General features: G+C 35.5%; 1 protein-coding gene across 1 annotated transcript; it reads right to left on the reverse strand.

Annotated features, from left to right (window-relative positions):
- Positions 1-4458: 4458 nt before the first annotated feature.
- LOC139857610 (glutathione S-transferase U17-like) lies at positions 4459-12058 on the reverse strand. The gene is made up of 2 exons (XM_071846426.1): positions 11733-12058; positions 4459-4996 (listed from the first exon to the last, which is right to left on the reverse strand). Exons 1-2 carry the CDS (start codon positions 12054-12056, stop codon positions 4616-4618), a joined length of 705 nt encoding a protein of 234 aa, XP_071702527.1. The 5' UTR covers positions 12057-12058; the 3' UTR covers positions 4459-4615.
- Between the last annotated feature and the right edge of the window lie 4785 nt (positions 12059-16843).

Raw genomic sequence — 16843 nt, forward strand, 5'->3', positions numbered from 1 at the left:
TATGTGCCTTAGTACAAAACATGGACTAATACGGCTAAGTCCCACAACATTGGTCACAAAACGGCTATGTGACACCATCAACACGGTACATAAATCATATATATACATATATAGATATTCCACTCACCTCAAAATCTCTTGACGAAAGATAAACGAGCTTGAACACTTCAATGTAACGCACCTATTACATTTATCACAATATCAAAATCATAACTCAAGTTGGTCAACACTCTAAAGCTCACTCCTAGAGCCAATTTGACCTATGGTGCAAATCCGACCCATTTGCACCCTTAACCCTAAAATCGGGTTAACTCATCACAAAACCCTATCATTAACCAAAGTAGGTTCTTTACACATTTTAACATTAGTTTTAGGCTTCAAATACACATATTAATTAGCTTAAGTTCAATTTGACCCATTTGGCACTTTCAAAGTCAACCTACCCATTTTTGGGTCAACCACTAACCCTTTTACACCCATTTACATAAATCATGGTGTTCTAACCCTCTTACTAGCTAATTAGGGTTCTCTAACATCAATTAACACTTCCAAAACCCTAGTTAACTCATTATTGAGTCTATACGACCCAAATTACCCAAGAATACCCAAAATTAACCAAAAGTGGGTTTTATGTTCACCTTTGACTCAAACCCTAGCCCTAAATCAAATTAAACAAGGGAATTAAGATTAGAGCATACCACAACTACCAAAACGAAGATAATGACGAGATGAACAACTTTAGAACTTGGGCTTTAGCAAGAAACCCTCTTCTTCCTCTTCAAAGTGAGCTTTCCCTCTCTAAAACTCACTCTCTCACTAAAATAAATTGGGAGGTGATAAGGTTGGTGAACAAGGGAGTAAATGAGCTCCCAAACTACTGAACCAAGCATTAAACTCGGCCTTGATGTGAAATTACCAAAATACCCCCAAAATATCTAATTTAAAAAGAGAAAGGGATCTGTCACAGACAGTTGGCGCGGCGCGCCACAAGGCCGCGCGGCGCGCAACCCTGCCAGTCCAGCTCCTTTTGTATTTTAAATACACGCAACAGAACCCCGTTTCAAGTACCGTACATTACACTTATATACACTTATGTACACTATAAATAATCGGGTCTTACAGAAAAATAACTTGTAAGAGAATCATATTAGGCAAGTTTCATAACTTGTATTAACACAAATCAAGATAAAAATCATAGACCAATTATTATCCCTAAACAGGTTAAGCTAAGTGTTGCATATTATTCAATAGGTAGGACTTAAAGCATATGCTAGATATGTGATGTGCATAACTAACATCTTAATTCTTCATGTTCAATTCAATTACATGACACATATTAATCTTGTGATGAGGATCAACATGCAAATAGACTGACAAATTATATAAGCTATTAAACATCAAGTAGATCAACTCAAGTTACTAGCTGAAAGTCAATTACTACTAAGTTTTCATGCAATCATTAATTAAACAAATTCAAACAAAGGTTCTTCGATTAAGCCTACCAATATCAAACTCTATTATATAAGCGTATTTCAAATCAAACAAGTTTATCACTATTATGTTGTTTAACCTAGTTGCATGCAATTCAATTTAACAAGTTTGATGGACTAGATCTAAACAAGTAGAATAAATCGAATAATAGATCATCGGATTAAGTACTAATCAATCCTAAAATCATGTTATCTAATCATTAAGCATGGCAAACAAGTATATTAAAGCATAACATATTCAAAACAGTTAAAATATCATTACAGAAACTCGAACATACAGATCTAGAAAAGAACCAGAAAATGTACGGATGAAGCACGAAGCCGACGGCTTTTTTCCAGTTAAGTCGGCGGCTTTGACTGGTGAAGCCGGCGGCTTCATCTGATTCCCAGACGAAGTTTATTTTTCGTCCACGTAACCACTACGAACGTTTAGTTCGTAGTGGAAGACGAACATAAACGATTAAAGTAAATAAAACTGGATAAACAATAAAATAAAGATTGAATCATACCTTAAAAAGGTAGATGAAAGAAACTTGGATTAAAACTTGAATAATCTTGATTACAATAAAAGTAAACCTAATCTAAGGGTTTTAGAGAAAACCCTAAAAGAAAAACGAAACTGTACTGAAAGTGCTGTATTGTACATCTAAAACTGAAATATGAGCCCTTTATTTATACTCTTTAGAAACGGTGGCTAAGCCGGTGGCTTCCGGTGCTTGGTGACTCTTTCTGCAAGTTTAACTTGATCCGCAAGCACAAAACGCGTAACCGTCCTAGCTAAGCCGGCGGCTTTAATGACAAGCTGGCGGCTTCAAAGATCCTGTAATCTTTTTGATTTCGTTTCCATTTTTACTTGAAATTGGTCGACAAGTTGAGAAACCGTGTAACTTAGGCCGGCGACTTCAGTGTGAAGCTGGCGGTTTTACCTGAATTTTGCTTGGTCAACAAGTTCATCAAATTCTGCGATCAATTCTGGAACATTCTGGCATATTCAACTCCAAGCCGGCGGCTTCCTTGTATCCAGGCCGACGGTTTCATAGCCTTTTCTGCTGTTTTACCTGTTTTTGATCCTGTTTGATACATAACTTTGATAAAATCATTAGAATTACTTTTTTCCCCATTTTACCCATTTTAGTGTGTTTTAGGATTAAAATAACTTTAAAATGCTAAAATAACTCCTTAAAATGTTATCAAAAAACTGTATAATTTAGGAGTTATCAGTCATTGTGCGAGTACCGTTCCCTTGTGTGTGTGTTATGGTTAACCATGGATACGTGTTAGTAGTATTAGCATATTATATTGTATTGGTTATATACTATTGGTTATGCTAGCGTACGGTGTGTTGGAGACTTTTAGCCTTATACTTTGTGATGATATGCTAAATATATTGCTAGCGTGTATGTTGTATTGTGTAAGTGTTTGCAAGTAAGTAGGTTATATATGTATATATATAATTATTGCATTCACTAAGCGTTATGCTTACCCTCTCGTTGTTTACTCTTTTTAGATTCAGGTGTGGACAAAGGCAAGGGTAAACTCATGGACTAGAGACCTCCATCTAGTGGGCTATTGGAATATATTTTTAGATGCGACCTTTGTTGGGTAGTTTAACCCCAAACGTCATGCTCGTGTTTTGTTTGACACTTAAACTCTTGGGTCGATGTTACATTTTGAATTGTACTAAACTTTCAATACTCGAAGCATTATACGAAACGTTTTCATGTTATTAAACTTGTATGGTGGTTGTTTATATTCCAAAAACTTAATGTGGTGTTGTATTAATATTATTAAAGTTTTAAAAAATTTTAGTCGGGTTAATGACGGGTTGGGTCATTACAAGTGGTATCAGAGCATGGTCTAAGGAATTTAGGCGACTTGAGATAGGTGCCTAGACTTGAACTTTATTGTGTGCATTTTATGCGAGACTTTTAGGATGCGGGTCGGACCGGGATTGGTTAGTGCCTTAGCATAGGTGAACTAACTATGTGATGATTATACATAGCATTTTTGAACATTTTTGAATATACATAGCTAGTTCGACTTTTCTTGCATTTGAGTTTGGTTGGTGGCTATTAGTCGTATGGTTTCAGAGATGTATACCGTAAAGGTGCATTAGTGGTGTTTGGTTTGTTACGGGTGGTTGGCTATTTGCTTACGCAACAACTTCCACCTGGCATTCCTCTTCAGTTACGTTTCCATTGCTCGGATTGTATTGAATGCACGTTGGGTTTCTTTAGTTGCATGCCTAACTGATGGCATCGCGAGACGAATCGACAAATGTTTTCGTCTCTTGTCGCGCATATTATGCGAGATGAACCTTAAAGTCGCCTTTGTGACCCACTCGTTTGATGCGCTCGCATTGAATTTCTGGCTACTTGAGTGTTGGCTTGGTCTTATGGAATTTTATGTGGGCATTAAGTCTTTTACTGTATCACTGTTTGCCCAAGATAAACTTTTTTAAAAAGGCCCTATTATTTGTGTCATCAACAAGCGTCGATTTATTGGTGATTTGATTGTTGCTTAGAGCCTAAATCTAATTTTCCAGACAGAATTTTTACCATGAAAATTTGATTCTACCATTTTCATGACGTTATCTTTTTATTTTTATTCCTAATTTTTTTATAATTTTTGTCTGGAGGTTCTTTTATTAGCAATCCATTTATTTGTTAAACAGAAAGATAACTTTCTCTACTCTCAGAGTATTTCATACTGAAGAAATAACTTCTCCTATTCTACACATGTGGAACTTGATATTGTTGTTGTTTTTAAAATTATAGGTAGTAATTTTTTTCGAGGTTCAAATTAAAAACACAATAATTTTCAGACATTTGAAAAAGTCATATTATCTTTATTAGTAATTTTATAATTTATGCTTCAATTTAGAACCACTCGCCAAATAGATAGTATTGATGTTGCACCAGTTTTGAATATAACGACTTATATAATCTTATCTAAAAAACAACTCCAATTTATTCTTTAGTGATGTGATCTTTATTTGTAATATAAGAGCACAAATGTGATCTTTACTTAAAATAAACAAAATTACAAAACACGTAATTCAAAACAAATTGAATTACAATGATGGTAAATGACACTTCAACAACAAATTAGAAAACACATTCAGTTCAGTTTAAGCAGGCAGCTCTTGGTGGTCTATATTTCTGAAGCATCATATAAAAGTTGACGAGTGTGTCGTTCCCTGGGGTCACACCCTTAACCGTTTGATGTGAACACATACGCTTTCTCCATCCAGCAAGTCTAGGAGTTTTGATATCATCAAATATTTTGAAATCATTTATGTTTTCAACGAATTCGGTCCATGCTAAAAAACATCCAAGAACAACATCAAGGTAACCTAAATCATCACCACCAAAATACGCCTTTCCTTTGCTAATCTTCACGAATGTTTCTTCTAACAATTTTGATCCCTCCATGATCTGTTTTTTAACTGCTTCTTTGCCCTCTTTTCCCGGTGTTAGCCTCAATTCTTCGTACAATGGGAAAAACTATCCACCAATTTACAATATTAATTAGTATTAGTAGTGTTGACTATAGATATTAATTTATTGTTAGAATCAAAATGTTTGATTAATAAATAATACCCCCATTACTAATTATACAATTGCAATGCAATATATATATATATATATATATATATATATATATATATATATATATATATATATATATATATATATATATATATATATATATATATAAAATATCTCACTAATTCATAGATAAACAGCTACATAGAAAACCCTAGCCTCCGTCATGTTCGCAAGCTAATCGGCGATTCCTTCCGGTATCATTGTTTTCTCACTGTTTTTTCGTTCTAAACTCGTTTTAATCATCTCTGTGGCTGTCAGATTCCATTGGGATGGGAAGCCCAAAGAAAAAGAATGATAAGGCTACGAATACTGCTGCTAGGGTTTTGAGGAATAGAAAGGTTGGTGTTGAATCGTCTGAATCTCAAAAGGAAGATGACGATGTGGAAAATAAGTCTGGTGACTCTGATCTAGATCGTAATTCTGTGCAAGGAGAGAGTAAGGAGGCAGAAGTTGATGATGATCATGTAAGTGTCCACGATGAGGTTTCTAATGATAACGATGGGTATACGAAACAGGCAAAAGATAAAGATGAAACATCCCAAGAAACACAGATTGAAACTCGAATATTCCATCAATCTCATATGTTAAGGTGGTTGTTGATTCAGTAAAAGAAAAGGCTGTCAATTTCAGGTTTATTGAGCAGGAACAACCTCAGGATGATTCTATTGATGTGTTGCTTCCAGTTGAGTCTGTTCAAGAAGCAACTAAGAGGTATACGAACACTTTGTATGATTAAAAGCAACTAAGAGGTATACGAACACTTTGTATGATTATTTTCTGGGACGTAGAGTGGCGTTTCCGGTTGTCCAGAACTATGCTATGAATACATGGAAGAAATATAGGGTAGAGAAAGTTATGATGAATGCAAAAAGCTTCTTTTTCTTTAAGTTTTCTTCTAAAGAAGGTATGTTAAACGTTATGCAAAATGGTCCCTGGATGATTAGAACAATGCCCGATTATTTTGAATGTGTGGTCATCCAATGTTTCGCTTACAAAAGAAGATTTAATCAAAGTGCCAGTTTGGGTTAAATTGCATGATGTCCCTTTAACCAGGTTCACTGAAACGAGGCCAAGTATTATCGCTTCAAAAATTGGTAGACCAATGATGCTTGATTCGTATACAAGTACTATGTGTTTGGAGTCATGGGGTCGACCAAACTTTGCTCGGGCTATGATTGAAGTATCAACAGATAAGGAGTTAAGATATAGTATTAAAGTGGGTACACCTAATGAAAACGGTACTAATACCACGAATGTTGTTACAATCGAGTACGAATGGAAGCACCTCGTTGTACCTGTTGCAAAGTCTTTGGGCATCGTGATTCACAATGTCCAAAACAGATTATGAAGGACGCTGTTAAAACCAAGTTAGTTGATGATGATGATGGTTTCACCCATGTTGTAAACAAGAAGCATACGGCCAAGACTGGGGATAAGCCCAAGCAGGTTAGTTTTCAAGTTGGTAAAGGAAAGCAAACTCTTATTTACTGGCCCAAGCAAAAGGTAGATGTTGAAAAGCCCAATCAAACTGGACAACCACGAACAGGTCCATCATCATCTACTGTTAAAACTTCAAATACCTCCATCATCATCTACTGTTAAAACTTCAAATACCTTTGGTGTGTTCAATGGGGGTGATAATGATAAGAGCTTGGGTATTAATTTGAATCTTGTGGATGAAGATAGTGATGTTGAAGTCAATGATGATGAGACCTCTAGATTTGTAGCATCGAAAATATCTGAGGGTGCAAGCACTCCCGGTATAGAGGTGTTACAATGATTAGTCTCGCATCATGGAATACAAGGGGTTTGAACCTAATCCTTAAACAAAAAGAGGTTCGTGATGTTGTGGTAAGTAATAAGCTTTGTGTTTGCGCTGTCTTAGAGTCTCATGTCTCTATTTCTAGATTAGATGACATTTGTAATTTTGTGTTCCGAATTGGAGTTGGTCGTCTAATAATAATGTGTGTCTGAGTGGTACTCGCATTATTATGGGATGGGATCCGGGGGTGGTTCAATTGGTGTTTATTGATATGACGGATCAAGTCGTTCATTGTGTGGTTAAGACCCTTAATGGTAATTGGGAGAGTTTTGTGTCTTTCGTTTATGCTGATAACTACTATATACAAAGGCGTCATTTATGGAATAGTTCGTTGTTACATAAAAGGTATGTTGGTAATAAACCATGGGTGTTATTAGGTGACTTTAACGTTGCTCTTGATATCGAAGAGTCCACAGCTAGCTCTTCGAGCTGTACTTTAGCAATGCTTGAATTCCGAGAATGTATCGATAACTTGAACATGGCTGATGTGAATCATGGTGGTTTTCAGTATACGTGGAATCAGCGGCCAAACTCAGATACGGATATTCTGAAAAAGATTGATCGAGTGCTTGCAAATGATGTGTTTATTAGTAACTTTACGAATGCGCATGTTATTTTTCAGCCGTATCATATCTCCGATCACTGTCCCGCGGTCCTTAAAATTCCAGTGGGTTTGAAAAGTAAGCCAAAGCAATTCAAATTTAGTAACTATATTGTTAATCATAATAATTTCAAGATAGTTGTTGAAGAAGAGTGGCAGGCGAATGTTCAAAGGCATTCAATGTACCGGGTTGTGAGAAATTTGCGCAACCTAAAGAAACAATTAGAAAATTGATGTGGAGTAAAGGTAATCTCCATGATAGAGTGTTACGATGTAGGGATGTTTTGGACGATGCCCAGAAAGCCTTAGATAACGACCTGTTTTCGAGCCATGCACGTAGTCATGCTTCTCAAGCTTTGAAAGATTATAATCTTGCCATAATAGAAGAAGAGAGCTTTCTTAAACAAAAATCTAAAATTGAATGGCTTCGGGTTAGTGATCACAATTCGAGTTATTTCCATAAAGTCGTGAAAAGGCGTGCGAACAGAAATCGTATAGTTTCTATTCAAGATGATCAAGGTAATATGCTTGAAGGTGATGATGTGACTAACTTGTTTGTTCAACACTATACTAATTTTCTTAGCAGTACATCGGTTTGTGACGATTGCATGATCCTAGCTCGCTTTTTATTAAGCAAATTTCTCATCAGAATGCTATGCACATGATACGTCCTATTTCGAATGATGAAGTTAAGAAGGCTATTTTTGGGATTGGTGATAATAAATCTCCTGGTCCCGATGGTTACTCCGCGATTTTCTTTAAAGAGTCGTGGGATATTATAGGTAACGATGTGACTCAAGCTGTCATAAGTATATTCCGTAATGGTTAGTTGCTGAAGGAAATTAATAACACCATTATCATTTACCTAAAGTTCATGTTCCAAACAAAGTTAATGATTATCGTCCTATATCGTGGTGCAATGTTATTTATAAATGCATTAGCAAGATTATATCGGATCGAATAAAAGGCAGCCTGGATGATGTTGTGAGTAAGAATCGATCTGCTTTTATCCCGGGGCGTCGGATAACCGATAATGTTCTCCTTACTCAGGAAATTATGAAAATTTTTCATCTTGATCGTGGTATCCCACGTTATGCTTTTAAAGTAGACATCTAAAAAGCTTACGATACGGCTGATTGGAAGTTTTTGGAGTCTGCTCTTACTTGGTTCGACTTCCCTCGTTTGATGATCAAATGGATCATGACTTGCGTTTCTACGACGACTTATTCCATTTGCGTCAATGGGGATCTCCATGGACTTTTTAAGGGTAAACGGGGGCTTCGGCAGGGTGACCCAATGTCCCCGTATTTATTCACGCTTGTTATGGAAGTCCTTACGTTAATGCTAAAAAGGAACGTTGAGCGTTCGACTATGTTCAAATATCACCTAAGTGCGAGAAACATCATATTATCAACTTGTGTTTTGAGGATGACTTATTTCTTTTCTCACATGGGAGTGTTGCTTCGATGGTATTGATTCGTGATGCGATTGAAGAGTTCAAGAGGTGCTCGGGTTTAACCCCTAGTATTCCGAAATGTACCGTCTTCTTTTGTAATATCCCACAACCGATAAAGCAGCTTATTCACCTTGTGTTACCTTTTGAAGTTGGTTCGCTGCCCATTCGTTATTTGGGTGTTCCGTTAATTTCGACTCGTCTTATGTATCGGGACTGTAAAGTTTTAGTAGATAGGATACTTATCAAGATTAATGATTGGAAAAATAAATTCCTATCATTTGCGGGTAGAGTTCAACTTATTATTAGGATACGTATCAAGATTAATGATTGGAAAAATAAATTCCTATCATTTGCGGGTAGAGTTCAACTTATTATTTCCGTTCTTACGGCTATGCAATTGTATTGGTGCTCGATTTTCATTCTTCCAGATGCTATTATTAAAGATATCGAGAAGCTTATGCGCGGTTTCCTTTGGTGCCAAGGTGAGCTTAAACGTGGTAAGGCTAAGGTCCGGTGGGATGATGTGTGTTTACCTAAAGAAGAAGGAGGGCTCGGTATAAAAAGATTAAAATCTTGGAATACGGCTCTTATGGCTTCTCTTCTATGGTGTTTATTGACAGCAAAGAATTCGATTTGGGTTGAATGGGTCAGAGATTACAAGCTTGCTGATCGTAGCCTATGGGAGATAGGGATTGACGTTAATGCCTCGTGGAGTTGGCGTAAACTGTTACAGATTCGCCCTTTAGTTCGTTATTCTTTTATGTACCAAGTGGGTAATGGTCACACGCCTTTAGTTTGGTTCGATATTTGGTCATGTAGGTCCATTAGTTGATATTATCCATATTGAGGTTATCGTCAACGAAGGGTTCTATAAATATGACAGAAGTTTGTGATGTTATTGGTCCGAATGGAGCTGTTGCGCCGATAGATCGGCCTCTTCGTTTCCCTGCTTTGCAATCGATTACTCTTCCAGCACAAGATGATAAATTAGTTTTTAAGGGGCATGATGATTTGTTGAAGTCGGGGTCTGTTGATGCTATTTGGGATTCTGCTCTCGGTGAATTGGTTCAAGGTTGTTTGGTTTAATCAGTGTATCCCGAAACATGCTTTCATTATGTGGTTGTTAATGGGAGAAAGGCTAAAGACTCAGGATAAGCTAAAACCATGAGAAATTCGTGCCAATCCGGTGTTAATGTGCGTTTTTTGTAATCAATGCATGGATTTTCATGAGCATCTGTTTTTCAAATGTTCGTTCCCTAGCCTTGTTTGGCATCGCATGTGTGCTTTAATTAGGCTTGATATGGTTGATGATTGGTAGTTGTGTAGAGATGTTTTGATTCCGGTAGCTAATCGCAATTCTTCTACGGTTGTGGTGGCAAAGTTGTGCTATGCAGCTACAGTGTATTCTATTTCGCAAGAGAGGAACAATCGCGTGTTCAAAAGGAAAGCTAAATCTGTGGAGCAGCTATTCGAGATGATTAAATCGAATGTTAGATTAAAGTTGATGTCTATTCGCTTCAAAGATTTAGCTCGAGTTAATCAATTGAAAGTAGACTGGCAATTAGGCTAGTTTATTTATGTTTTGGTTTTTGGTTCTAGTTATCTTTGTATAGATAGCTAGTTGTCGTTTTTGCTGGGTTTTTAGCATCTCTAGACGCAGCTGTTCCTCATTGTACGATTTTTTTATTATTTTTAATAATATTTGGCGGGTAAATCTTCACTAAAAAAAAAAAAAAAAATGTCATTTTCTATACTTGTAACATATAGCGTGTATTCCCTTAATTATAATTGCATTAAAAACACGTCTACCTACCATCATATAATTTGAGCAACGGCAATTTACAATTTATATAATCGAACAACAGTTGACTTTCAAAGACATAATGAATAAATAAATATGAAGATGAGGTAAGATCGATCAGGACAATTCACTACTAAGAAATTTTTTTTTTTTTTTTTTTTTTTTTTTTTTTTTTTTTAAGGCAGAAAACCTCTATTAATATAACACTATATATGTACAAGAGGGTCTCCCAACAAACAAGAGGAAAGGGAAAATTTACAATGTCTGAAGATAAATGACTTATCATTTTTATACAATGTAGATGAATGATTCTTTACACTTCGTATACTTGACATTCATAAAATTGGCTTTGTTGTTACATATAGGTGTAATATAGGTGTATAGAAGTGTATCCAGTCGTATATTTATCGTGTCGTGTATCCAAAATAGGTATAAATTATCCATCATATGTATCGAATTTACATGTTTCATACCGATAATATGAATTCCATCTATAATTAATTATTATGCTACATGCATTATACCATTTATTTCACTTTGATTGATTATCACTTATCAAAAAAATCATGGTTCTATAAAAACATTCTTTGCAAGTATTTTTGATATATTTGTGCTTGTATGGATAAAAATAATACCAAATCACTTCAAAGAATAATACTCGTATCCATAAAAGGTAAATATGCTTTTCTCTAACTATTTGCTTTTCTTCGATCATTTTTAATTATTATTATTTTACTAATTATCTAAATCGGATTCATTTTGTAAACCGACTAATCTCAAAACTACTACCATTAGTTTACTTCGCGAGGGAAACTCCGTGAATCCGTGATCACAAAACAGTAAACTTTTTTGTTTTTTGCTCTTTGTAATCACGATTTATACATCTAAACCACCACCTATTATACTGATCTATAGATGAAAATTATTCAAATCACATTAAATTTAATTTACCTTGGTGTCGATGTAATTTGCCCAAAATCGGTTTTCAGCTCGATCTAAAGGTTCAGTAGGGAGGAGTTTGTGGACGTCTGGATAAATTTCATCAAGGTACTCGATTATGATTAACGATTCGGGAATTGGTGGTTTATCTGCATGCAAAAGGACCGGGACTTTTTTATGAACTGGGTTTGATGCCAATAATAGCTCACTTTTGTTAGCCAGATTTTCATCTATGAACTCGTAGTCAATAGACTTGAGGTGGAGGACAAATTGAACCCGGTTCACATATGGACTTGCAACTGTCCCAAGAAGCTTTATCTCACTCTTTTTTGCCATTAGTGATATGATATTGATGTACACTTGGAGATTAAAACTCGTATATATGCACAAAATTTAATTGCATAAGTGCCCTTGAAGTTGTCTAAAATGTCTAACAAATGAACAAATTAGGCTAAGGCTATGTTTTTAGAATTTCAATAATAAGGCGTGGGTCCCTGCCAGCCGATATCTAGAACGTACGCAGTTACTCTACAATTTGATTAACCTCTTGTAGGTGCATGAGGCCTCTAGATCTTATTACTTTGTTTATTGTTTAATCTAATCTTTCAAGAGTGAAAAAAAAAAAATAATAAAATAAAATAAAATAAAATAAAATAAAATAAAAAATAAAAATAAAAACTGTTCCACGATTCCATATCACAATCAACTAACTCAACGTATATTTAAACAACGTATATTAACTAAGTTTGTGGTCTGACGCGTTGCAACGGATTTTAGTGAATGTTTGTAGCATACATTTAAAAGGATAATCGGAGTACATAGCATTACATCATTTAGGTTTGGTTTTGTTTGTCAATATATAAATGATGTAGTCGCAATATTGAAAAATTTCGTATCAACTCTTCCAAAAGTTCATTGCATTCTCTTTCGATGGTTAACAGTCAGGTTTTTGAGTTGAGTCGCTCAACAAAGTGGCTTACCTGGCGAATAAGAACCAACGTCTACCCCAATAGAACTGCCGCAACGCGCGTTCCGTCACTGAAAGGGAAACGACAACATCATCATTATAACTCAAATATCATGTATCAGTTGCAAAAACAATGAACTTTCATTTCATTACTTAATAATTTCATTACTTAATAATGATTCTATTAAAGTCACCCGAGTCTACGAAAATTTAACCAAAAGCAACAACCATCATAAACTAAAAAAAAAAACTATACAAAAAAATAACATATTAAAAAACATCAACGAAGGCATACTTTCAAAGGTGAATGCATAACTGTTTAGAGCGTTCGTACTCGTCTATGTTTGTGAGAGCAATAGAGTAAACCAACATTGGTGTTACATTATTGTTAATAGAGTAGTGGATTGTGTAGCATACATCAAGGCTACATTGTTTTTCATCATACTCACTACAAGAAAACTGACTCTACGGGACCTCTCGTCTGGGACCCCGCTGAAAAAGCGTCCTAAAAAACCATAATTTGGGACGGGGCAATTCTGAGGGTCGCATTAGATATATGCAAAAGTAGTGGTGTCCTAAAACACGTTACGCTTATAAAGTGGGGTTCTAAAAAGTCATAGAATATGACACATGATTTTTGGGTCATATTATTAGATACGCCTATTATCTTGGTCCTAAAAAGGTGTTTAATATGACACATTATTTGTTGAGGTCCTATGATACTATATTTTTATAGGACACTTAGAACGTGAGTCACACTATGATATGATTGTATAAACTGGTGTAATAAAATCTATATAATAGGACACATAAGTTTTTGGTCATATTATCATAGGACGCTTGAGTCATTCATTTGATACACATGTTCATAATAATAGGACGCTCGGGTATTTCAGGTCCTAATTATCATATGACCCTTAAATTATGGTTGCATAAAAATGGACTTATTGGGACATTATCTTGTTGGCGTTTCATAATTATTGACCAACAAGATAATAAGGTCATAACAATAGGACGCTTGGATATTTAAGGTACTAATGACCATAGGACCCTTAAAATGTGGTTGCATAAAAATGGACTTCTTAGGACATTATTTTGTTGGTGTCGCATAATGGGTGACCAACAAGATAATAAGGTCATAAGAATAGAACGCTTGGGTATTTAAGGTCCTAATTATCATAGGGCCCTTAAATTGTGGTTGCATAAAAATCGACCTATATTATGACATTATTTTGTTGGTGTATCCTAATGAGTGACCAACAAGATATAAGGTCATAACAATAGGATGCTTGGGTATTTAAGGTCCTAGTTATCATAGGACCCTTAAATTGTGATTGCATAAAAATGGACTTATTAGGACATTATCTTGTTGGTGTCTCATAATGAGTGACCAACAAGATAATAAGGTCATAAAAATATGACGCTTGGGTATTTAAGGTCCAAATTATCATAGGACCCTTAAATTGTGGTTGCGAAAAAATGGACTTATTAGGACATTATCGTGTTGGTGTCTCATAATGAGTGACCTAACAATAGGACGCTTGGGTATTTAAGGTCCTAATTATCATAGGACCCTTAAATTGTGGTTGCGAAAAAAATGCTCTTATCACATTTATTATTTAATTCGTATTATTTCACTTTTGTTAAAAATGTGTGTATAATAGATCGGAATTTCAGCTGAAAATCGTGGTTGGGCCATATTTAATGAATTCATTTTTTATTTGTTTGGCCCAAACAACATGGCCCAAAAAATATGCTCGTCGATCAATAGTTAAAGCATTGTTGTCTTTTTTTTATTTACTTCGAACTTTTCAAACCTAGCTAACTCAAGTCTCAAATCATGGTTGCTCATTCGTTGTACTCTTCAAACAACACGAATCCAATGCCAGAAAGAAAATATTGTGATTGTGGGTATCGAGTATGTAACGACCCAAACCTCGTTATACCAAACTACGACCCAAAAAAAAAAAATTTCTGTTTCAACACATCTGGACGGCGTCCAACAAAGAAGACTTGGACGGCGTCCAGAAAATCTGGACGACGTCCAAATGAATTGCCAGATTCTGATCAAGGTGTCCAAATTACATGAGCGGAAAACTCACTTCCCGACACTTTTAAACTAAACGCTTTTCACAACATGATAATATAATTAAAACTAAGAAGTTTCCACAATAAAACCAAGTTTTACGACATCGGGCCCACATCGGCCGTTTTACAAATTTCGTTCAAAATACAAGTTTCGACCATAAGAGTTTAAATTCCAAACGACACCTAGAGCATGGTGTTTGGGGTTAAACTACCCACATCTTGGTCAAACTTCGGAAACTAATCTTCTCAAAAGCGTCCCCTATCCAAAACAAAGCGGGAGGCCTCTAATCCAAACGAACACCCTTACCCTTGTCCACGTCGGAACCTAAAAAGAGTAAACGGGTAAGCAAAACGCTTAGTGAATGCAATAATTATACATATACATATATAACTTACTTGCAAACACTTATACCAAATCCGCATACATACTAGCAATATAATTAGGATACCTTCATAATGTATGATGCTAAATCCTTGATAACACAAGCTAGTATAACAATGGCATATAATGCAAACAATACAACATGCTACAACACAATACACATCATTGATGTTCACAATATCCATTATTATTCAAATCCCAAGGCTAGCCCAACGAATGGTATCGTCAACATCGAACTTATTCCCCATCCGTCCTAATTAATGTGGTATCGTCTGTAACATCCCGCATTTTTCCGTTAAATTATTTTAATGCCCGTCTTTTTATTTTAATAATATCCTTCGTATCTAGATTCGTATCCTCCGTTAGCTAACATTCTTAATATTTTCGTTATTGGATTATAACGTATCCCGTACTCTCGTGTAATTCAAAATATTCGTTCGGCTAATTCCCGCACCCGACTACAAACTTGAGGGAATAGTTTTGCCATTTAACCAAAAAGATGACTAGTGGTTGACTAAGTCAACCACCTCCCACCATTTTCCACCATTCATCTCTTTCTCTTTTCTTTTTCCATTTTCTAAATACTTCCTCCAAAACTCTCTCAAACACCATAACAAGAATTCATCATCCAAATTCGGATTTGGGAGCTAACATCAAAACAAATTACATATTTGGAATCCTCTCTTCATCCTCTACAACTTGATACCAATTTCATCTCATTTGGGTAACTTTCTAAAATCACTATATTTTGTGTTCTTGATGTTTTTGATTTATAAAATTGTTAATTAGTGTCTATGGCTCAAGTCTAACATGAATATATGATTTATATGCTCGATTTGTTGTTTTGGAGTAACTAGCATGAACTTGAAAATGGGTATGCTTAATCTTTGATTTTGGATGAGTTAATGTTGTTAAATTGTTTAAGTTCATGTTTTAATTGTGTTACTAGTATCACTAGCTTCGTTTTGATGCGTAGGTTGATTAAGAAAACTTCAAATACATGATTATTGATTTTTGTGAATTTTAGTTAGGGTTTGATAAGCCTAAAATGAACTTTTGATGTTTTGGATGCCATGAAATGTTAATTATAAGTGTGTAGTTGTAATGTATGTTTCATTACCTTCAAAACGGCATATCATATGTGTGAATTGGATTCCCGAAACTTAAAATGCATTTTGTGAACTTGAAACTTGAAAATGGACTTTTAATGATCACTTGACGAGAAATCGGTTATTGAAATTGATGTTTTTGTTTGATGAAATGTGTTTAGTTGTATTCCTATTTAAATTACCTTTCCAACGATATAAGATACATGTTTTAAATGTTTACGGTTCATAAGTTACGTTTGTTTGAAGTTTTGATCGAGCCTACACTTAAAAACTGCACAGGTATCCTGTCATGCTTTAGCCCGCGGCGCGGCTTAACACTAACTCAGATGTCTGAAACCATCAAAATGCTCGACCTTCAAAACTAGTGTTAGCCCGCGGCGCGGGTCTTCCAGCCGCGGCGCGGCTTAAAGCGTGGGCAGATGGTTGGGCAGATGGTTGTTCACTTTTCAACTTTCATTTAAATTCTAACTATGCTACGCACCTCCGATTGACATGAAACTTGGCCAACATGCTTATATATGATTTCTAAGCTTAGAAAAATTGTCGGAGACCCGACCCGAACACGTTGACTTTGACG

This window comes from Rutidosis leptorrhynchoides, chromosome 7 (genome assembly GCF_046630445.1).
Source record: "Rutidosis leptorrhynchoides isolate AG116_Rl617_1_P2 chromosome 7, CSIRO_AGI_Rlap_v1, whole genome shotgun sequence".
Classification (NCBI taxonomy): Eukaryota; Viridiplantae; Streptophyta; class Magnoliopsida; order Asterales; family Asteraceae; genus Rutidosis; species Rutidosis leptorrhynchoides.

Bases quoted from the DNA above. Each gene is read 5' to 3' on its own strand.
- LOC139857610 (XM_071846426.1), bottom strand. From the start codon at position 12,056: ATGGCAAAAAAGAGTGAGATAAAGCTTCTTGGGACAGTTGCAAGTCCA. The intron at 4,997-11,732 runs GTAAATTAAATT...ATTGGTGGATAG, and splicing joins CAAATTACATCGACACCAAG to TTTTTCCCATTGTACGAAGA.